Source organism: Acyrthosiphon pisum, chromosome A1 (genome assembly GCF_005508785.2).
Source record: "Acyrthosiphon pisum isolate AL4f chromosome A1, pea_aphid_22Mar2018_4r6ur, whole genome shotgun sequence".
In the NCBI taxonomy this organism is placed as follows: Eukaryota; Metazoa; Arthropoda; class Insecta; order Hemiptera; family Aphididae; genus Acyrthosiphon; species Acyrthosiphon pisum.
The window spans coordinates 26,634,378-26,659,152 of record NC_042494.1 but is presented as its reverse complement, the minus strand read 5'-3'; the positions used below and the strand labels follow the sequence as shown (position 1 = coordinate 26,659,152).

Below are 24,775 nucleotides of genomic sequence, written 5' to 3'. Positions count from 1 at the left end.
AGACTAAGTGCATAATTAGTGCAGTGGAAGGCAGTGAACCACGAACTCGATAATCGTATCCTACTAAAAATTGTACAAGGCGTCCAATAAAGAGCAAACATCAGCCAAATATTATAAATGTAAAACTTTAAATCACGTTGTGCTTTAATTATTATAATATAATATCTTTGTTCTATTTGTATGACATTTGACCATGTCTTTATTGGGAGTCCTGTACATTTATAATATTATATTATATAGGTACTATATTATACTATATTGTATTTACACAAAAGTGAAAGTCCTAGCAAAACTACGGTCAGGCAACCAAGTATACGACCTGACTAATATTGTATTTAAGTATAATACGTTGACACGAAGATCTGCTTGCACTATTGAACCTACAAAATTATGCAAAAGGCGTCCGCCGTCCAGTCAAGACCAAAATTCAACATCGATTATTTGAAATTGAAAATTTTAAGTCACGTTGCTCTTTAATTATCATATATTCATACATCCAAATTATATTTGTATAACGTTTAATCATATCTTGATTGGTCGTTCTGTAGATATTAAAAGATATATAGGTACACAAAAGTGGAAGTTTTAGCCAAACTTCTTCCATTCGATACTAAGCAAACTATAGTTTGTATATATACGACCTGACGTCCTGACTTCCGACTCCTTGCAAATAGTGCATGCGTATGGTAAGTTGATATGAAGACCCATCAGACAGTTGAACCTAAAAACATATGTACAGGCCGTCCAGTAAAGAGCAAACATCAACCAAGTATTAGATATTTAAAACTTTAGGTCACTTTGTTCTTTGATTATTTATCTATAAGTGGGAGTCCTAACAAAACTGCTCTCGGGATCAGGGACTAAATGAACTAGGTACATACGACATATCTAATGCTCAGGTTCCTATATCTTCATTAATTTTATATAATTAATTGTATATAACATTTGGCTATGTCTCTATTGGGCGTCCTGTACATAATAATATAATATATTTAGATAAAAGTGAAGTCCTCATAGCAAAACTTTAAACTACGCTCAGAAGGTACAAAAACAAATTATATACGACCTGACAAATAGTGCATAAGTATGGTGCGTTGACACGAAGACCAAACTTCACTGTTGAACCTATATAAAAATGATGTAGGTACGGGGCATCCAGTAAACTAGTAAAAAACCAACATCGAACAAGTATTTGCAATTTAAATCTTTAAGTGGCGTTGTTCTTAAATAATTATCATATAACATATCTTCATTCCAATAGTATAACATTTGGTCATGTCACAATTGGGTGTCCTGTACATATTATAATATATATATAAACGAAAGTGGAAGTCCTAGCAAAACTTCGCTCGGGCAGTACAAAACAAACTATACGACCTGACGTCCTCACAAATAGTGTATAAGTATGGTGTTTGTAAGTTGTACGTTTTAACTGTCTTATATTATAATAGATTTTAAAAATGTTGCATTTGACCGTCCGAAAAATAGGTACTACATAAACGAAATTGTATTCCACTTGTATATTGGTTTAATAAATTATGATCTGTCCTGTATAGTGTTTATCGTTTTATTGCTACGCAATGCCGAATGTTGTGGCCAGAATCGAAAAGAATTTAATATATACTTAGGTAGGTACCTATATTAATATAATTTATGATAAACCACGTTATTTCGTAGTTAAGCTATGAAGTGACATGGCGCATATAGGTATATGAAATCTTAGGTAGGTACCTATACTTGAACAATACATTAGGAGGTTATAGAAGTTTCACATAGCACCCCTGCCTTCCACCATGGTTGAACAAATCTGTTTAAATAGATATTAAAAAGTTAGCACTATTATAATATTCAAGCAAGGCCGTATCTGAGAGGGGTCCAGGGGGTCTGGACCCCCCTCACAAAATGTTTTCAATATGTCTTATTTTTAACCAAATATCAAAACCTAAATTCATTAAAATTACAATATAGGTACATGTCTTGGACCCCCCGAAAAAAATTTCTCGATACAGCCTTGTATTCAAGTCATAGAATTTAGATTGTACTTCGTATACTCTGTACCCACCTAGTACCTACTGCAAAGATAAAGTAGTCAAATATTTATACATTGTATACTTGTCTATGCGGGCTACTAAGCTAGGCCGTTAGAGCATACCTGTGGTTATAAATACCTCTTGGACAATATTGCAATCGAACATTTAAACGTTCATGAAAATGGGTTAAAGCACAATACCTACTTCTTGAAGGCATACGGACCATTGGCTAATATATTTTGTGTTTAAGTATTATATATTTTTTCGTTTACCATCTAACTTGATCGTTACACTTTGCGTTATTAGTTATTATTAAATTGTACACCCAGTGGAGTAGACAAGGGAAGGACGTGTTTTTCAAATCCCCTCCTCTCATTGGCTTTTTATTACTTCAGTAAAAAGTTTTGAGAGGGTGGTGGATTTTACCCTCCCATTTAGCTATGTCGTTTTTTTTTCTGCCCCCCCCCCCCCACCTTTCAGAAATCATGTCTACGCCACAGCGTACCTACACCATATGGTCCTAACCTACACATATGTGTGACTCTTATTTGTTTTTCTATGTTTGTGATATTATCGTCATAGACACGTATTTATATACAGAATGCAGGCATTATAGAATAAAATAGTTTATAGAAATGACACTCGATCAGCTGAGAATAATCTAAAAGGTCTGCAAACCCAAATTATGTGTGTTATTCACTGCTTCACTCGGTACTATTAATAAAATATTTATAAGTATATTTTTAAAATTATTATTGTTTTCTTTTTCAAAAATATTTTAGGTTTTTCACTTTTCAGTGTTAATACAAATTTAGAAATATTAGTTTAGTTTATTTTGACCGAGAATGATTCCGCTCCGAGGTGCTGACTATTTGGACAAAGACAAATGAGCGAAAATCCATTGAAAAAATTACGAGTTTGAGAAATATTGAAAAATTGAAAAAGTACCTATATTTAGGTACCTACCTACTACCTAATACAATAATACAGCAATACGTGGTAAATAAAAAAACAACTATGGCTGTTTATGACTGTCAATTCACAAAAAGATTTACATAATATTGTAAAATTATTTTTATACATTTTTTTTATTAGTAGGTATTTAATTTAATTAATATTTCTCTAAACAATGGGTACCTACTAGACGCTGGACGACGGTGAAGGACAAAAATATAGAGGACGCCACGCTCCCTTGGGTTGTCTCCGTCTTACACGCGTATACGACGTAGCAAATTTTGGTTCGCTAGTCTCAATAGGGTGTTGTCAGTTTTGATATTAGAGTGAATTGACCTATTATCAAACTTTTAAGTAACAGCATTATCTGTGTTCTATCGTTGGTTTTTTACGATATTTTAATTTTTAAGTGAATTATGAGTACTTACCTATGTAAAACATAAATATTTTATAACTCTCATAATTCACTTAAAAATTAAAATAACGTAAAAAACCAACGAGAGAACACATATATAATGATTAATGTTTTTAGTTTTATACTAAATATCATAATTTATTAGTAATAATCATTATACCTAGCATTATATTATTAAACATAATCGTCACCCACTGGCCCATGCCCTGAATAGGGCCCTGGCGCCTGGCAGCCTGGTAGGTACCTACTATAATATTATACATTTATTATTTATACAAAACATACGTCACTACGTCAGTTGTTAACAAAATATCATTCATCATTGCCCGTAACAAAATCATAACTAAAAATTAAAAACAATAAATACAATTAATTACACTTTCAAAATATAAAAATAAACGTCAATTATAGAGTATTATAAATTATATGATTGTAATCAACTACGTCATAAAATTCAAATTGGACTGCTTTGTTAGTTTGTATAAATAAAGTGATATAATGGTTGTACAAGTATAGATGAAATTATGATAGCATTGATTACAAATGCGAGTATTTATAATCATTAATCAATGACGATAGTTATAGTTATAAAATCCATTTATAGTCACTAAACAAATCACCTAATAGCATTTAAATTGGGATAATGAAAGAATACGTCTAGTCGACAAACATATTTTTGAATTTTGCGGCCCTCATAATTTTTATGAATTTTAATACTTAGGTATTAAAACTATTTAGAAACGGAAATTTAAATAATTGGGTATTTGGGTCATTGATCATTGTTAGGTGGACACGTCAATTTTATAAATTTGAATTTGGCAGTTAAGTAGGCAGGTTTATGATTCTTTTTTTTCTCACTTGTCAATATATTTTAGGTTCTGAGCGGAGCGAGGAAGCTAGTGGTTTTACAATGGTGTTTATTTTAGATTCTGAGTGGAACGATGAATGTATTGATTTTACAATGATGTGTTTTTTTTTTTTTTTGTCTGTCATCACCTTTTAGGACAGTAAAAATGCTTGGATTTTCTTCAACAGTATCTTTTCTGAGAAGAAAGTGAATCTAGTTGGTACTTTGGGGGGTCAAAAGTTTCCCAGTAGTTTTCAAAAGCGACGTGAAAAACAAAACAAAAATTAAGGAAAAACGGGAATTTTTACACAAAATCTATTTTCGAGAAAATCGATTTTGGTTTTTAGTGCAACTCAAAAACAAATGACCGTAGGTACATAAAATGTTGACTGAGTGTTTATATTAGCATTTTTTATACACCATAACATTTTCCTAATATTTTAACTTACTTTGAGCTGTTTACGGACATTAGTAGTTTCCATTTTTTTATTTTTTTTTTCTATAAATATCAATAAAATTTTATTTGTGGTTAAAAAAGCTTGAAAATTTAATATAAGGTTCCTATTATATTGTTTCAAAGGCGAATGAAAAAAATTAAAAATCCAGTCACAGTTTTTTTTTTATAAGCATCTAAAGTTCAAATATTGACAAAATACGTAAAAATGACGAAAATTTGCAAATTATTTTGGGTTGGAAATTCATAAAAAATTTTCTTTTTAAATCTAAGATTTGAAAATGTAATACAAGATTCCTCGTAAGTTTGTCTACCTTTTTCAAAAAAAAAATGTCTACAAGCAAGTCAAATTAAATTTTTATGAGTGTTTGAAATTCATATTTTTACAACATTTGATATTCACTCGGTTTCTCATGTTACGATTTTCTTATTTTGTTTTAATTAAAAAATGAATGACTGTAGATACTTGAAAATTTCACTGAATGTTTATATTAGCATGTTCTATACACGATAAAATTTTGAAAATAATTTGACTCTTTTTGAAATGTTTACGTACATTGTAAGTTTTCAATTTTTTTAGTTTTTTTTTCTATAAATGTCAATAAAGTTTTATTTGTTGGGTCAAAAAGTGTAAAAATGTAATACAAGGCTTCTGATATATTGTCAAAGTAGTAGTTGAAAGATATTAAAAATACATAGGCACAATTTTTTTTTATAAGCATTTAAAGATCGAATTTTGACAACATTTATCAAATTTAAAATTGAATAATTATTTTGTAGATAAAAATTCATAAAATGTTCTACTTTTATATCTAAGGATTAAAAATGTAAAACAAGATTCCACCTAAGTAGTTCGTGGATACTTGAAACTTCTAAACTATTCTAACGCGTTATAAGTACCTAATGGATATTGTGATATGATTAATTTGGAATTTATTATAGATACCTATTATTGATCAATTGTTTTTTTAATACCATAGATAAGTATATAATATATCTTATACCTAGACTGACATAGGTACCGTCTCCGCTCAGAATCGTTTTTCTTATACAGTGATATTATATCATTCAATTCAAATTTAATATTATCCATTATACAGTGACCCACTTGTAACCTACTGTAAAGCAGAGCGACATCCACTTACCCACCTTTTTTTTTTTAAATCCTGTATACAAAATTTCTACCAGAAGGAGTGCTTCGATTTCAACGTATAGTACCTCGTCTTTTAGCAAATTGGATCATGATGGAACTTTAGAGATGTCATTTTTGATTTTAATGCCACGGGAAAAACCACCGAAAAATTACGAAAAACCGCTAAAAATGGGATTTTAATTTCTAACGCTTTGTTTATCACCATAGAAACAAATAAAAAATAATAATATTATAACATTAATTCAACTTAGGTACATGATATAATAAATAATAACAATATAAAATATCCTGACTGACAAACCGTCTCAGCTCAGAATCGTTTTTTTTTATACAACGATATTATATCATTGAATTCAAGTTTAATACAATCTATTATACAATGATCCACTTGTAACCTACTGTACAGCAGAGCGACATCCACTAACACGCTTTTTTTAAAAAATTTTTTTCACAGTTGCTTATTTCCTACAGTTAGACATTAGTTGATAAAATAGCAAGTCAAAAATTTAATAAATGATGCAGGTAATATGAAATAAGTATACCTACTTATCTTATATGTAAACAGCTCTTTAGTTTAAATAGGTCTGTATAATATAATATTTCAGCAACATAAACGATCTAACACAACGGTGATACAAATATCTTATTTAATTATACATGTTTTTACTGTATGACTAATAATAAACTTTCATCACTTCCCTCTGAATATAATTAATTAATTTAAACATCAACATAATAATATTATTGCTTTGTGCTTACTATTTATAATTAATTAGTGTAGAACACTAGAACAGCTAGTTTATTAAGATTTATGGTACAAGTTTATATTAAGACTGAATTTTCCACTATAATTTAAATTACCAGCGTGTGCACTGTCGAGTCATGTTGTTAATTTTTTCGTAGAAGCTTACATTCCAACCAATTGTTCTATAATATCAACATTCTACAACAGTTGGATAGCTATTAATTAAGTTAATGACATCATATTTTTATTGAATAACATGCAAACATCCATCAATATAGTATATGAACACATGATATTTTTCTACCATTATAATATGTTCTATACTGACTATACTAAGTGTTATTCTACATAACAAACAACATAGTAATTTAGTAGGTACCTAGCTATATTATTTTATTTTGTATTTATAAAAAAAATTAAAAAATATTTAGTTTATAGTATCATGAATAAATAATTTTAATCCAATAAATCTAAAATGAATTTGAAAATAAACTTTCACCAATTAAAATAACACAAACATGAACCTTTACTATTTTGAAGCATAAGAAAAAGTTTTTAGGATATTCATAGAATTTATAATATATTTAGGATGTCTGTTCATAAAAACAGAATAAAAATGAATGTGTTTCAAAAATGAAATGAAATTAACTTAAATTCGTCAAATAATATTATTAAGGTAATAAACTATCTAATTTATTAATAAAAAAAAAAAATTTAACATAAATATTACAAATTTTATTCAGTTTTATTATTTACATTTTTTTTTAACTGTCTGTATGCTAACACGGCCGAATCTCTTTCTTTTTCTATTATCCTCCGATCAGATATAGACAATGCTTTGCGTTTGCCCGTAAACGCTTTGCGTTGAATCGCACTTTTACTAGGTTTTTTTAGAATGACATCACTTATTTTCTTTGTTTTTGCAGAATTTCCAGTATCTGCTAACATGGACTTTAAGAACAAGTCATCTTTACGACCAGGCTAAAAACAAACATAATCGATAATCAGTAAGTCAGTGATATAATAAAACAAGAATAACAGATTATGATTTTTTTTCTTACTCTATTTTCAAAATGATTAATAACTGCTTTTCTTGGTTTTACAGTCAAATTTGGAGGACAATGTACTGTTTCACCAAATTCAAAATTGTCTTTTACATATTCAGTTGCATGTTCTACTTTATCTTGTGTATCTTCATCAAGTTTTTGCTTTTTTTTCTCTCTTTTTTTATCTCTTTTTAGTTTAGTTTTTAATTGTCTTTTTCGTTTAGCTTGTAATAATTTTTCTTTAGAGGTCAGAACAGCTACAGCTTCAGTAGCAACAACTCCACTTTCCCGAATAACATGAACTTGTTCAGGTTTTTCTTCTAACTCAAATGCACATTTTTGATTATTTTTTGTAAATCTATTTCCTATATCAATATATGGTTGATTTATATTTTTCAGACTACGTTTAGCTAACTTTTTTAGTTGCATAAATTCACGTAAGCTCCGTGGCACATCTTGACGTTTAGGATCTTTGGGAGGCTCGTTTGTTTTTCCTTTTAACCTGAATTCGATTAAAAATAGTTAGGCCAAAGCATAATAAATGTAAGGTTCTTATGAGTAGTGTGTAATCAAAAATTAAGATCTAGCAGTAGTGAAATCATTTTCATTTAAGTAACTCACATAGTTTGATCAGATTTATAAATGTCACTGTTTCAGCTTAAGTATATTTGATTATTAATTTTATTACTATAAAACATATTTTAAAGAAGTACTTAAGTGTATATAAATTAGAATGTTATAAATTATTGAAAAATAATGTTTATATCATTGATAATAATTAGTAATTAATATAAAACAATATATAATATGTATAACAAGAAACATTTTAAGAAAATGTCAGCTAATGATTCAATATGCCCTTGCTCAATATCTGAAATCTCTAGTAAGTAGTGATACATTGTACTTGAAACATAAGGGAATATAAGGCAACTAATAGGTAAATAATATTCATAAAATATGTTCACAATGCATTAATAATTCATACATTTCAATTACCTACTCATTAGTAAATAAAGTTAAAACTTATAGTGTTATAGTAGAAGTCAGTAGGTACAAATATAATTAGTGATCGGTTTTTTTAACATCCTTAAATATAAATTCACTGGAATGTATTCAGAATGTTGGGGAATTTGGCATATCACATTAATTCATAGAGAATTTAAAGAAATAACTATAATAATGTTTGTTGATTAAATAAAAAATACATTTTTAGTTCTAACTTACTCTTCGTTACGTTTGGAGATTTGTTCAAATACGTCTTTTACTTTTTTTTGTTTTTTACTTTTAAATTTTCGTGCCATTATACATGCATTAAATAAATAAAAAATTTAATTAAAATAAAAAATTACAAAAATAAAAACAAAAGCACGTTGGTGTCGTTGTTTTGCCGTGTGTGTTAATGTTATCACTTATCAGTGAAAACAATAAGAAAAATTATTCTGTGATAATAGTGGCATATTTATTTATTGACATGAAGTTAGTAACGTTTAGCAAATGACCAGTTATTCGGTTATCGTCATTATCGTTGACATTTTCCCTGCTATGATTAATTTGTGGATTGATAGCGTTGATAACAGAACCAGACACCCAAGTCGTAGACTCGTACAGTCGTACGAAACATAAAATTGTTTGATCACCAATGAGTATTATGGTCTATGACCAAGACCAACTTCACTCATTACACAGTGCAATAATTTTCTTATAACAAAACATTAATAATTGTTATTTATTATTTAGAAAAAATAATTAAATTGTGTAAATTTTTATGTGTAAATATAATTACCAACGTAAATTTATCTAGTATTTTTTTAGAAAAATATTCTACTTATTTTAAAATGTGAGTTCCTTTTCAAAAAACTGCGCGCTACCCCTTTGCAACACTTTCATAACAACAATAAATTGTTAAGGCACATTGGACATTTTGCATAGATTTTAACCCTTTGCAGTCACAGGAATCCTTAAAAAGGTAAAAAAAAACTAACCTTGTCTTCAGATTTTCTACTCTAATTTCAATTTATTTCAGTTTTCAAACCTTTACATTGCTTCTTGGCGTTCCTCGGTGTGTTACTATTTGTTAAAATAATAATGTATTGATGATCGTATTTCAGGTTTCGATTATTTCCTTGAAACAACACATGCATTCTACAAGGCCAATTAATTGCGGTGCTGTTGATCAATGGGAAACTGTTTTTCATGTTTGCGCTCTAAGAGTACAAGTAGGCCGGTGGCAGATTCCAGTGACAACGAAAATTTAGACAATGTACCAGACAAACGAGTTGGAGGTAAATTTATCATTAAATAACTCATTTGTGATGAGAAAACAATAAACATTGCTTTAATCAAACTATCAAACTTGTATCTTTAAAATCTTAGTATGATATTATAAAATAATAAAAGTATACAAAATGATATACTAGTAACTGGTAAGAACTGTTTAGGTGATGTTTTTTCGGAGATGCATATTTAGCTGAAAGTTTTGTAATCTTTGTCATGTTGTATTTTCTCCACGTTCTCTTGTATTAAAAGAGTATTGAGCCGGTTAATTTATTTAAACTAATAATTTTTTAAATGTGTTGCAGGTCTGGATTCAAATGATTTAAATCCCCCAGTGATGGCCATGAGCAATGGAGCTCATAATGCTCCTGTTCTAGGATCAGTGGGTAGTGATAATTGTGGTAGCTTGCGTTCCTCGTTTACTTGTACTCGTTTGACATCTACTTTAAACAAGACCAATATTAGGTTGAATAACTTTTCCACAAAAAGTTTCCAAACCAGGGTTCAAAAGTTATTCGACATGTACAAAGATGCTGTCGAAGACTTGATATTAATTGATGGAATTGAAAGACTGTGTAGTGATTTACAGATGTCACCTGAAGAATTCCGTATCCTTATATTAGCATGGAAATGTGACGCTCATCAAATGTGTCGATTTACTCGCGCAGAATTTCTTAATGGCTGTCATGCACTTCAAGTAGATTCTGTGTCATTAATGAAAAATAAATTGTCGGATGTAGCAAATGATCTCAATTATAACACTGAGGAATTTAAAAGCTTATATAGGTAAATAGTTTTCACACTGTTTTAATAATAATAGATTTTAAATAAATATTTAATTTACAGGTTTACATTTAAATTTGGGTTGGACAATGCTGTGGGACAGCGTATTCTTCCAGTTGACACCGCCATCGTATTATGGAAATTGATTTTTAATATCCGTGAACCAGAAATATTAGAACGTTGGCTGAACTTTTTGGAAAGTCAAGATAATATAAGAGGTATTCCTAAAGATACATGGAACATGTTTTTAAACTTTGCTGAGTCTGTATCCAATGGGGATCTTTCTAATTATGACGACACAGAGGCTTGGCCAAGCGTTTTTGATGATTTTGTAGAATATGAAAATGATCAAGCTAATCAAAACATTAGTGAAAAAGGAATTGGAAAAAAGCATGGCAGTGTACTTTAAAATAACATAAAAGACTATCACCATTTTTTTTAGTGTTATTAGACATTGTTTTGTAATAATAACTTAAAAACCATCAATTCATTACAAGCCCGTCCAATATTAATATAAACCTCTGTGGTCTTATTTATAATGGCAATATTACTTTATAAACAAATCTGAACTTTATGTATATTAAGTTGGACTAGTTAAATTTCTTATTTATTTTTAATTTACCTATAGATCAAAATAAATAATTGCTATTTTTATAACAGTGTCTACTGTTTATATTAATTTACTTAAATATTTGCATATTTACTTTCATATTAATATTTTTTCAAGTAATTTCTATTGTGTTCAAAAAATATAAACTCTTTTCTCGGTCCTATTAATTGCAACAAATTGGTTCCTTTAAGTATTCCAATCATTATTATTTTTCCACTTAAGTATTTGGGATCGAGAAAGTTTAGCATCTGGTTTTTCGTTCTCAATTTTGAGTGCTAAAAACAATCGTTTTGTAAAAGACTGACTGAAGTTGTTAGTCAACAAAAACCTGTGATACTATTCACGCTTGATCAATGACAAGCGTTTAAATCTTGTTAATATGTGCGATTTTTTTTTTCTTCGCCGTAGTTAAGAATATTTAAATATTTTACTAAACAAATATAAAACAAATTTTGGTATAAGTTATAAAATATATAATATGTATGATGTATTATAATATTAATATTTAACGCTACTACAAAAACAAAGTAATATGTATTCTTGAATAATGTACAATGATTAATTTAATTGCAATAATGTATAGATAATTTTTTAAAGTTTGTTTGGGGTCTTGTTAATTTTACAAAAAAATAATATTTCTATGATATAAATAGTTTATTTATTTCTAAATTTAGTTAATTATTGTAACACAATCCTTCTTTTCATATCAATTTTATGACAATATATGACAATATATGATTCAAGCCACTAAAATCAAATCTTTATTAATGATACACTCATTATACATAACCCTATGGCTAATGCAGTAAGGCAACTAATTTATATTGTAAATATTAGTAATTACGGGTATAATAAAATACGAACACTACTATGATTAATATTATTATATGATGTGTCAAAAACATAGTGTTTTGAATGTTTTGATACAAAATATATTTAAATTTAAAAGTGAGTGTAAATATGGATAATCCAGGAAGTCAACTCGGTGTGTTTAGGACATGTAAAAACAAAATTGATCGAATATTTATGCAATTTAAGTGCTATAAAATCTCAACCCTCGTTATAACATAGTTGCATCTCTAGTTTTGTACGAGTTACTGAAAATTGTTTTTCGTAAAACAGTACAAATTTAAATTTTTGATCATTTCATGAAATCAATACTATGATAATTAGAATTTGTACCTATGATAAACGAGATAATATGAAATATTATGTTAATTTTTTTGAGGCAAGTTTTAATTCAATTTACGATCGAATTAAGCTGCTTTTTCAGCCGTTTTTTCTTTATTCGTTTTTAATATATATATATTTTATCGAGTTCTGGAGGATTGACCCTTAGGCCAAAAGATCCGCGCAAGACCAATCAAGCATCCCGAGATTTCTTCGGGACACTCCGAATCAAAATTTGATAAACGTAAAACCGATAATGTCCCTGCAAATATGGGACATGTGGATGTGGCAATCACCAAGAAGGGGGAGGAGGTGCTTGTTGTCATTTTCTGTCGGCATTTTATAGCAATTCTCAAGACGTAGGTACAATTTTTTTTTAAAAAGTTGTCTTGAACTAACGACCGTCGTAAATCATAATGGATGATAAGTGATAACTGATAACAGCCGGCAGATATTATACCACAGAATAGAGAAATACTATGGCTATTATGCTCTTATTATAGTCTTATGCATAATAATATAATATAATTTAATACGCAAACTGAAATAATATTATGAGACATGAGTGTAGTATTATAAAAAGTAAAAACCATTAATTAAGATATTATATAGGCTATATAGCTATACATTATACAACCATTATTTATAATTATTATTGCCCGGATGTTGTTGCTCAAATAAGTCTATAAAAATGTCCTAAAAAAATGCATTTATGACATAAAAAACGCAAAAAAATTCCCAAAAATAAAAAATCCCGTAAAACTTGTAAATTATGTTAGTGACTTAAATATACATAAGCATAACGCACATAAGCTATTTAAGATAATACAATTATTTATCAATTTTAAAATTTAAAATTACAATTTATAAACATGAGATTTTGGTTTAAAATCTTTGATTCTTGGTTTTGATAATATGTAATTTCGTCCAAATTTGAACTTAAAATGTCTCTAAAAATGAACTGTGTTTAACTTTAGTGTTACCTATATTATATATTTTAGATTTGTTGGTGAAAGTATGAAATATTTTTGAGAATCTTGTTTTAAATTGTCATTTGTTATTCCTAAGCTATAAAAATTGAACATTTCATAATTTTTTAACTAAAATAAATTTAGAAATGTTCGAGATTTTGATCAATGTTGTCATAGTTAGAAATTTAAATAGATATGGAAAGTGATAAAATAAACATTTCATGAAAATGTCAAGTACTTACTGTTAATACTTAAATAGTTATAGAATAACGACAAAATAAAAAAATCGTCGAATTATTAATTATTAATTTACAAGTAAATATTTTATGTTTAACTTCAAACGTTCGTAAAAAACTAATTTAACATTCCAGTAAACTTTCTTTTTTTTTTTGTTAAATGAAGAAAAACCTAAGGGGACTCTTGTATAAAAATTTGAAATCTAAGATATACATATATGATATAGATGCAATTTAATGGATTTCTAACTCAAAAAAATTTGTCGATTTTCGTGATTTTGATGAATTTTGTTTAAAACTGGTTTTGTGTAAAAATCTTATTTTTTTCTTAATTTTTTGTTTGTTTTTTCTGACGCTTTTAAATACTATTGGGCATTTTTTACTTTTGATCCCCCAAATACCACCTAGATTTGCTTTCTGAAGATGATTTTGAAGAAAATCGAAGCAATTTCAGTGGCTCAAAAGATGACGACAGGCATAAAAAAAACACATTGTAAAATCAATATATTCATTACTCCACTCAAAATCTAAATTAATATGAATTTGTGATTTTGTGATCATTAATTATCTATCACAATTTTAATTTTAAAATGCTAATTGCTAAACTATAAGAAAAATTTAATTTTTGAAATCATTTTAAAATAAGGTTAATTACACACTATACAAGATGGTTTATTCCAAACACAGAACAAAATTGTTATTTTTGAATTTTGACCTTTTGTCGGGACTCCCTTCACTCAAATACGGAACAATCTCGTAAAATACGGCACAAATGGGATGCGCAGCTGTTGCTGCTGATGCTTAGGTACTTACAGACTAGGTACCATAGGCGTGATGATATAGCCTTTTTTTGTGGTATCAACGACGCGGCCGCAACTTCTTGCGAATTACTTTGCAAAAGGCCATAAGGGCTATATAATGATTCAGGTACAGAACATATATTCTACAAATATAACTAATGAAAAATATAAAGGAACAAAATATAAAAAGGACTAAAGACACATTACAAAGTAAAATAAAAATAAATAAGTTACCATACATCATAATATTATTATCAAGTACATATTTTGTATTTGGATTAAATATAAAAAAAAAACATTTTAAATAAGAAATTATTACTATAATATAAGGTTTAAACTTTAAACGCCTGCTTTTTTGGGCAAATATTGTACGAACCTCTTCGGATTTAATAATAATAGCTAAGTCTCTTTCAATATGAAATATTACTGTGTTACTCATATAATTTCTTAGCGATATTTTTATTCGCCGCATTAGTGAAAATGATCTTTCACAAGATGCAGAACTTACTGGAATTGTAAGTGCAACTTGTAAAAGCTTATATAAATTTGGAAAATTTTTTTTGTTAATTTCTGATACAATAGCATCTATGTCAAAATCATCTTTATCAATACAGTTCTCCATAATTAGCATTTTTTATTTAAAATTTAAATTATCAAATAAAATATTCTTCGGACATCAAAATAGAAAATGTTTTCAGTTCTCACATAATATGGACGTATAAAACAGTAAGCTTTTACACAAGGGGCTAAATAAATTTCTGGGGGGGCTTAATAGAATTATGGAGGGGGGGCTATAGCCCGCTTAGCCCCCACTACTCTACGCCTATGCAGACTATAGTGAGTACGTAGAGGCATATTAGTAAATTAGGTACAACTGATTATAATTATTAGTATTAATAATCAATGATATAACGTATGCATGTACAATGTTCATTGGTTTTAAAATAGGTACACTATATTATTATTTACTATAAAATCAATGGTAACTAGCCACCACGGTTATCTACACGGTGTAGATAACCGTGCTAGCCACCTAGGTGTTTTTAACTTTCGTATATTTATCAATTATTAGTCAGTTTATGTTGTCCGTTTTGTCCAGTACCAAAATGATTACAAATAGGTACACCATGTCCTAACAGTCGTCGATTTTATTTTGGAAGTCAACAAAATTCATTCCAAACCTCCCTAAAAATAAACCCTTGGTCCTTGGATTACCTAGCCAGTCAAGCACTGATTATTAATTATTATGTGGAATGCTTAAAACTGTTTTAGCAATTGCCGAAACGTGCACGTCCACCAAGTGGCAAGTACCTACCATAATAAATAATAGTAATAATATATTAATATAATGTGTAGGAAGTAGGAAATAGCAAGTAATGCAGTTAGCACCAGCCACCAAGGTCCATGGTTAATATTTAATGCCTAATGGTTATCTACAATATTTTAGTATTTGCCAGTAGTCGGTAGATAAATGTGCCAACTGCCAAATACTAAGGTGAGAAACTGAGAACCACCAACTACGCTTCATGTAAGACAAGTGTTAATACTTAATAGTGTTGTATTATGAATTATTTATGATCTAATTTCCGAGGAACAGCGGAGGCATGGCTATAGATACTATTTTTATTCGTGGTTAGAAATGAGAAGTAAGTCGTAAGTGGATAAGTGGATTGTGGAATTTAAGTTCTGAAGTTCAATATTTTACACCGTGATCTACATCTTCACCGTTAGATGTCGTCACACAAATCGCTTTTTCATAATAATAATAATAACAAATAACAATAATGATAATCGCGGTGGTTGCATGATGACGACGTTTCCACTCGTCGTCTCGCCGCGTAATAATTCCACCCGTCCGTCGACGACGTCCGCGCCCCACCACTACCGGCTACACCGCGCATGCGTGGCCGTACAACCGCCGGCTGTGTGCCGCCGCCGCCGTACTGCCGTAGCCTTGCCGACTGCCTTACCGTACGTCGCGATAATACTCCACCGACTGTAATATTATTATTTATTAGTTTATTACGTTGAACGTTCCCTTCTTATCCGGTGTCGCGCGATTCAGTTATTTCTACAACTATTAATATTATTATCATCATTATTTTAATTATTGCAAGACGCGATTATGCGAGTCGTCTTCAGTCGTTGATCGTTATTGGCTGGTACGAGATTTACTAACCCACTCGTTTACGCGACGAGTTCAATTGCGTGATTGTAGTCGAGATAACCGGTCGATTTACGTGTCGAAAAGAAATCGGATCAAGACCCTGGCACAGGAGGGTGACCCAGCACCGACCGGAGACGGTGACACCATGTCGCGGCCGGATTTTACACCACTTCAAGAGCAGTGGTTTTCCAATCTCTTCGACTGGATGTAATAGGTACGAATCGCGATATTGGAATCGTTAGCGTATCTAAAGCAACGGACATCCAGGGCTTGTCTGACGGGGACGTTGATCTTAGTGGCGCCTCAACGGAACTCTTGGATTCAGAACACCGTGTCTTGCCTGCCAGAACTACATAGGAGACTGTTGCCGCCACAGACATTATTTCATATGCAGACTTCACAATGAGGAAGCTGAGCGGTAAGTGCCTTTTATGGTATCTATATTTTATCCTCTTCCACACCCCGAGTTTACCCTTTAAGAAATCTGTTCAGTCTTTTTTTCCTCATCTTGGCTATTTTGACATTGCATTGTAGTGATCATATGACATTTGTCCTTACTAATTGCATAGGAAATGATATATACCTAAGTCATAAGAGTCTACTATGGATAACAACTTACTAAGTTATTTGTATTGTACTACTAAATACCTAAATCTAGTATGAGTTAATTTTAGGCTGGTAGTTACGTCTAGGTACAGTCGATTTTAATGTAATCATTTTTAAAAACCTACCTATTGCCTCAGATCAGGTTAGCTAAAACAATTTCACAATGATGGGTAGATATCATTTTTTGTGATGCAAGTAGCATTATATTTGTTTTAGCTTATAGAAATTAAATTGAATTGAACTAGGTAGTTTTTTGTTTTCAAAGTACCTACATAAAGTAATAAAAATGTATTTATTAATGTTGATATATGTGCCCAGATATACCTACCTACCTATAGATATACCTATTCAATTTTGTTCTTAAATATTACTTACTAATATTTAGTATAATACAATTATAAATTTATTGTTATATTAGCAATTATCATTTATACTTTTAATAGTCAATACTAAAATGTAATTAATGAACATTCAGCTCAGTTAGACAGATGTTACACAGATGGCATATATTTTATGAAACAGTTTTTTTATTCTCAATTCTCATGGGTGTGAGTATTTCGTATATGTGAAAACATGATAAAACAAAGGTCATCACTGTATTAAATTTATTTATAAATAATTGATGTACTCATACATGTATAATACAAAGTATAATATCTAGGTAGTAGGTACTATAATATACTATTTTACGAGCTATTTTATATCCTTATTTTTTTTTTCAACAGTTTATACCTAAGTATAAACAAATAATGAAATCAATTTTATTTAAGTTTTTAGTGTGTGGATTTGATATGTCTACAGTGTAGATTACTATGGTCTAAACTGAAATGTGTGTTATGTCGTTTATAATATATTCATTTGGCACATCGCACATACAAACCATACAAATAATTCAAATTACTACTTAGCATAGTAGGTAGGTACATAACATGTGTTGAAACTTTGGTTAATTTGCTTACACATCCACTTACACATATTTAAATATTTTCATAGTACATAAGTAGTATTTTTTTCATAGTCATTTTTAAAATTACCTACTGATTATGAAATTTTACATTAATTACTCTGTAAATTACCATTACCAATATCATAACATTTTTTGAATATATTAAGTACCAATGAGTACCTAAAGATTGTGAATTTGATTTTAACCTCGATTTTAATATTTTAATGAATCAAATTTGAGAAGAAAAAATGTATAAGTTATATTGTAAATTGAATAGGTACCTATTTGCTATAAATTATAATTTATAATAAATGTTTTGACCCTAAGACACAATATTAAAAATAATTTACTATGGGTGGTATATGGTCTAAAGGTGTATTTTATAAAAAAAAATTTTCCCGTTTTATAATTTCTCCTTTTTTAATAATCTAAACAGTAGCTAAAATATTGTCGCCAAAATTATTATAAAAATAATAATTTAGGTAGCTTAAACATTTTTCTCAAGCAAAATCAGGATCACATCAAAAGTAATGTTGCCCCCCAGCGGTAACATTAATACGACACTGACTGATTACTATGTTAAATTTTTTTGAAATGTTTCCTTTTATTTTTGTTAGTGTGTTGTTTTTCAATTGTATTCCTTAAGGTTGGTTTATGTTAGGTAAAGTAAAATAGCCACAATAAAAACTCGTAAAACTGCTTGTGTCAAACCCCAAATTCATCATGATTCATCATACTCCTTTCCTTTGGCTCTTGAGTCTTGATTATCCTAGTTGAAGACACTATGGGTGTAATAAGGAAATTTAAAAATATGATGATATAAGAACATTGTTGATAATATACATTATAAATATTAAATGTGGTTATAAATATTTTAGGTTACTTTACTATCACTTTGTTTTGTTTATATTATGACATAAGAAGTACGAACGAAATCGTAGTTGGATTACGCGAATGTTGTTAACTTTAAATATAGGTAAAATCCATGCCACAAGGGAAAAAAAGGTGAAAAGTGAAGTAATTCATTCATTTGGCATGGTAATTGTGTTGCGTTGTACCCCCCTCCCAAAAGAAAAAATGTAATACTTGTCTAGTATCAATAAAGTCATTAGTGGTACTATATCTAACAATACATTTACAGCAGCCTATAATAATATAATAATTTTACCATAGGAGTATTATAGTCTATAGGTACACATATTAATAATATTCTTCGGTAGTTGGTACTCATCGATAGTTATCGTATTTTTTTTCCAAGAAACTACATGTTTAATGATACCTGTATACCTGAGAATATTCTGTAAATCTGTAATTTTAGTAATTTAACACTTATTAAATAATAAATAATATGATATAGTTTCTATAAATTCATTAATAAAACCGGAGAAGTCGCACTGCAGCAGCTTTATAATAAGTTAAGAGTTGTAGACTGTTGTAGGTACATTGTCAATGATTATGAGTAGGTCACTGTAATGACTAACAGATGACGTGTTAAAATTGAATTAATTAATGAATCATTGAGTACGATAAACAGTTCCAAGCTGTCACTATTTCAGATTTCTAAGGATATTTTATAATTTATATTGTCGAAAACATCGTATATAATATACAATAATTATTATATTAACATCGTATTACTTATATATTATTATTGTTAGCCTTAACTTATACTTACTTCAGTTAATACCAAACATGGCAACATAGATACAGGGAACGTTGTTTAATATGTTAATACAACGGGAGTTAATAGGTTCGTTGTATAAATAGCTTAAAATTAGTCTAAATGATTTAAACATTTCATTGTGTTTAGAAAATAAATACTTAATGGCGATGTGTTTCAAGTCCCTACTGTTAATATTTTATAAATTACAACAAAATAACCAAAATCGTTTGAAGAAAGATGTCTAAATTATACCGGACAAATTGCAAGGTGTGCCTAGAGCATAATTTGTAATTCAGTTAATAATGTATTGTAAATAATTTTAATTCATTTTTTGAATTTGTGGGTTCCTCAGAGCCAAGTTGTGAAGTAACTAAGTTGTGTTAGTTAAAGGAGAGTCCAAAACATAGGTAGCCTCCTAACTTTGTCTTTAACACCGAACAAATTGGTAACTTGTAGAGCTGAATTTGCAGATAATATTGGTTGACCGGTGTATAGTGCCTATATATTTTCAATAATTGTATAATGCTATAAGCTGTAATTACCTACAACTGATGACGAACATTTTATTACTTTTCAAACTTTTTGACCTAGCATATTAATTTTTATCAACATTTGTAAAAAAAAAATACTAAAATAAATTAAAAAATTTCAAATGTCTATTGTTTAGCTATCAATAGCTTATAATTGGTCTAAATATTTTAAAAATGTCAATGTTATATACAAAATTATAATTTTAGTAATAGTGGGGTGTTTGAAATTCCTACCAATATTTTTTGAATTATAACAAAAAAACGTATTAAGAGAAATCGTTATTTAACCTTTGAATAGGTTTAATTCAAGTTTCAACAAAACGTACATTTCAAACGCTTATACAAAATGTAGATAATATGTTGCTTTACGGTAACTTTTTTTTTTATTCCAATAAAAAACTTGTGAAAATATTGTAGGTACACAATTTTAAATTCTTAGGTATTCAAATAAAAAATGTTGTATTTTTAACTACAGAATAATTTTTAGTTGAATTATTCTTGATTTTGTTGAATTTTGTTAAAATTTGAACTTCAAATTTTTATAAATAAATTATGACTAAATTATGACTTTTTTTTTTAATTGCTATAAGTATATTTTTCTCACTAGATACGTTGTATCAAGCTTTTTGTCTGTCTTACAAATGTACACCGTATCAAATTTGAGGTCAGCAGAACCAATTTTGTGTGGTTAGCACTAATTATTTTGCCTGTTATCGAACTTTATCTATGTTTGAAGTTTGAACCGATTTTTAAGCGAGATATGGCTGATTTAAAATGTAATATTTATTTTACTTATTTATAATAATTGTTAATATTTTACCTGAATTTATCTCGCTTAAAAATTAAAATATTGTTGAAAACCTATTACCTAACTATCAACCTAAAAAGACTTGTATGTTCTTACAATCTTACCTTTAAGTTTGATATGCCAATTCACTCTAATATTAAAGCGCTAACTACACAAAATGTCAAAATTGGTCCTGCTGAACTCATATTCGCCAACAGCACATGCAGTTGCTTAATTATAATTATTGATTTGATTTATATGTTTATCGTATTATTACTTGTATTGTAGGTTACTATTATAGTAATCTATAAATTCATATAATGGCTAATGAGAACTATCAGACAACTATTGGTACTTGAAAGTTGAAATGATTATAGAGGTTGGGTAGGTCATTGTTTTGGGTGCGTACTGCGTATAGTATTAAAGATAAAAGCCTATCCATCTGTTATCGTTCACCCTGTAAATATAACATTTATTGTTATTTTCGTGACACTATCCCTATATTCCAAAATTGGATATAATATATCCTAATTCGTTGTGAAACGAAGGATATCGAATAATTGGTGGCGCGTAACGACCGTGACTGTGCCTTAATACAAATCGCTTATTTATCAGTTATCAAAAATGCATAGTACGTACTTACTATCCTTACCTAAATAATGCGTAACGGTGTCGTCAGCGATCTACTTGTATACCACACAGTATCGTACACGATCAACCAAAAACTACATACAAATAGTAAAAAAATATATATTTTAAAAAAGGTTGTCTTACAAAACAATTATTATTACTATAGGTATTAATTACTTACAAAATGTAATTTTCGTGTCATTTAGGAAATAATTGAAAATGTAATCTTTTGATAGATGCATAGCCCCAGCATTCTTTCAACCTCATTTCAAGACAACGGGAAGTTCCACTAAGATTCGTTAGAACAATTTTGTTTTGTTATTCGACGATACACATTCAATGTTTTCCGCTGTTTGGGCTCTAGTTTGTGTGTCTATAACATTTTTTCTATTCATGATATACAGTTTTTGGATAAATCCCAATCGATTCAAATTTAAGTATGCTTTCTATTTATTACTGTGGATATCGAGCCTAGTTCCACTTCTCTCATAAATATGGGAAAAAATATTTTTGCATGTCTTTTTTTTTTAAATAAAATTTATTTTTTTTAAATCCCATTCTGCCACCAACGTTAGCCATTTACCTTATATTCTTGAACCATAATTTCTGTTACCGACGTTTGAATTTGGATCTTTGTTTTCATCATATTATCATCTACTTCTTTAACCTCATATCCATTTTCAATGTCTTCACCTCCATCATTTTCTACAGTTTTGCGGTATCCACGCACTAAACAACCTCTATTGTAAAAAGGGATTTGTCGTCTATCTCGACAAGACAGTCGTGCCATTGCGGTCACCCATTTTTTTTTTGTCGTTTTGAGAAGTGATCGACAACAACATCCTGGTGCAAGTTGAACTAATCAACTCAACTACTGTGTGTTTGCCTTGTCCTATCCACTGAACGGATGAAATTTAGCGGATTCCATGACTATACATTATACAAGTTAAATTATTTCTGATAAAACTAAATTACTGTGACAGTGGCCATTCAGACCCGCGTAAGTAAAAAGCATTTTACGGTTGTTGGACGTCCTTTTTTTTATATGCATCTCAACATCATAACTTTTTTGAATGTCATGTCACAATTACTTTTTGTCTAGCTCTTGCAGTTTCTTTTAGTACCTCGGCACCTCGCCACAGATGGTGTCTGTTTTATTTTAGTTAAAGTCTCGTCATCTCCCTGTATCTACCAACGTAGATATAAAGTTGTTATTTTTAAGTACTGTACACATTGTACTTTGTCCCGAATAATATTACAGTACAAATAACCCATAGTCAAATTCATTAGGAATAATAATTAATAATAGTTTTAATAATTAATCGAACAAAATAAGTCTCAATAACCCACACACACGAATAGTCAACGGAGAATGGGTGAATGGCGTGTGATGGGAGCGACTACGGAGCACGGACTAAGCGGGTAGAATGGAAAAATAATTTTGCATTGTATACACTTGTTCCTATTCGATAAATTGTAGGTATTTCGTGTTATTAATATCTAATTAATAATCAATAATCAATAATCATATTTGACTACATTTGGGTTTGTCATCGAGTATCAACGCAATAACTTAATCCCGTGATTATTGTGATTTCGTGTAGCGCTATTAGCACAAGTAAACAACAAATTGAAAAACCAAATATCACCTATGTACATTTTTACGAACTACCTCTCAAGATATTGTCTTTGAAATTTTATCCCCTTCTGACCATTTTTAATAACTCCATTAATCCGCAAAAATGTATTCTGCAGCCGTATATAGTTCTCGACTTTTAAAACTTCATATTATTATAAATCATTTTTATTAGGTATAATATCATGTGTATTAACATGTAAAACTGTGCATATTATTATGTTTATCTGTTATGGATATGGACTACATTTTTTAGCCCAACAAAATTATATTGGTTTTTACATAATCCAAGTAAGGTACTGGATAGGCATATTCCAGTGAAAATAAACACTGTCGCCAACAGTTTTCAACAGAGCTTTCAGCTTCCCGTATTCTAGTCTATATAGTATTTGTTTAAAGAATAGCATTTTCTGCAGTTTTCTTATCCGTAAGTAATGGATAATATACGTTAATCTTAATTCATAATTACTTAATAAAATTATATTCAAAATATAAATTAATAGGTAAATACGCACGTCAACGCAGATAAGTACAACTGCTACTACTTTTATCAGTTTTATTTAAATGATTTTGAAATTTCAGACCCTTCAGAAAGTAACTAAGTTTTTAATATTATAAACCAGAAATAATAAATTCGTGGGTTTTATTTTTATTAGATAAAGGCCGAAATGTATATTATGGTTTACCTACAAACTAATTTTTAGCAAAATGGATTTAGTAATTAGTTCGTAAAATACAGTGTTTGAAGTAGCAAATTGGATCTAGCTTTTCAAAATAATAGGGAAAACAGAAATATTTACGCAAAACCAGTTTTGGAGAAAACTATTTTTATTTATTTTTTTTGTAGTTAAAAAGGGAATAACCGAAGTTTAAAGACTATGTTTTCTTGACACGATATCATTTTCAAAAGATTTTTGATCTTTTTTTAAATATTGTAACATTTTTTTCGACTCAAAACTAGTCAAAATATTTTCAACATTTTATGGTGTATAGAAAATGAAAATATAAATGTTCGGTTAAATTTTCATGTATCTTACGGTTATTCGTTTTTTCAAAATAAGAAAATCGCTACATGAGAAATCGAATTCGAAAAAAAAACAAGTTCGAATTTCAACGTAAAAATCCTGAAAATGAGCAAATTATTTTGTGTTAGAAATTCATAAAAAATTTTCTTTTTAAATCTAAGATTTGAAAATTTAATACAAGGTTTATATAGGCCTCTTAAGTTTGTCTAATTCTATCAAAAAAAAAAAACCCCCCTTCCGGAAAGTCCAAATAAATTTTTATGAGTATTTGAAGCTCAAATACCTATAATATACAAC

The 24,775-nt window shown here is 29.1% G+C and overlaps 3 protein-coding genes across 4 annotated transcripts in view; 2 read left to right on the top strand and 1 right to left on the bottom strand.

The window, feature by feature from the left end:
• Positions 1-7,311: 7,311 nt before the first annotated feature.
• Positions 7,312-9,029, bottom strand: LOC100167945. Its single transcript, XM_016801648.1, has 3 exons — positions 8,869-9,029; positions 7,660-8,146; positions 7,312-7,579 (listed from the first exon to the last, which is right to left on the bottom strand). Exons 1-3 carry the CDS (start codon positions 8,943-8,945, stop codon positions 7,334-7,336), a joined length of 810 nt encoding a protein of 269 aa, XP_016657137.1. The 5' UTR covers positions 8,946-9,029; the 3' UTR covers positions 7,312-7,333.
• A 104-nt stretch (positions 9,030-9,133) lies between these two features.
• LOC100165904 (DCN1-like protein 3) lies at positions 9,134-11,360 on the top strand. The gene is made up of 4 exons (XM_001944285.5): positions 9,134-9,610; positions 9,753-9,926; positions 10,224-10,704; positions 10,765-11,360. The coding sequence occupies exons 2-4, from the start codon at positions 9,821-9,823 to the stop codon at positions 11,108-11,110; spliced, it is 933 nt and encodes a 310-aa protein (XP_001944320.1). The 5' UTR covers positions 9,134-9,610; positions 9,753-9,820; the 3' UTR covers positions 11,111-11,360.
• A 5,075-nt stretch (positions 11,361-16,435) lies between these two features.
• Positions 16,436-24,775, top strand: part of LOC100159758 — a 28,553-nt gene continuing 20,213 nt past the window's right edge. Inside the window, exon 1 of one of the 2 annotated variants that reach the window (XM_008180978.3) lies at positions 16,436-17,073. Coding sequence is in view for 1 of the 2 variants with exons in the window: in XM_008181009.3 (XP_008179231.1) it covers positions 17,058-17,073 (16 nt within the window). In the remaining variant the exon portion in view is untranslated. The remainder of the gene's footprint in view (positions 17,074-24,775) is intronic. The other variant, XM_008181009.3, reaches the window with a different exon arrangement.

Bases quoted from the DNA above. Each gene is read 5' to 3' on its own strand.
- LOC100167945 (XM_016801648.1), bottom strand. From the start codon at position 8,945: ATGGCACGAAAATTTAAAAGTAAAAAACAAAAAAAAGTAAAAGACGTA. The intron at 8,147-8,868 runs GTAAGTTAGAAC...AATCGAATTCAG, and splicing joins ATCTCCAAACGTAACGAAGA to GTTAAAAGGAAAAACAAACG. The intron at 7,580-7,659 runs GTAAGAAAAAAA...GTTTGTTTTTAG, and splicing joins TTAATCATTTTGAAAATAGA to CCTGGTCGTAAAGATGACTT.
- LOC100165904 (XM_001944285.5), top strand. From the start codon at position 9,821: ATGGGAAACTGTTTTTCATGTTTGCGCTCTAAGAGTACAAGTAGGCCG. The intron at 9,927-10,223 runs GTAAATTTATCA...AATGTGTTGCAG, and splicing joins ACCAGACAAACGAGTTGGAG to GTCTGGATTCAAATGATTTA. The intron at 10,705-10,764 runs GTAAATAGTTTT...TTTAATTTACAG, and splicing joins GAATTTAAAAGCTTATATAG to GTTTACATTTAAATTTGGGT.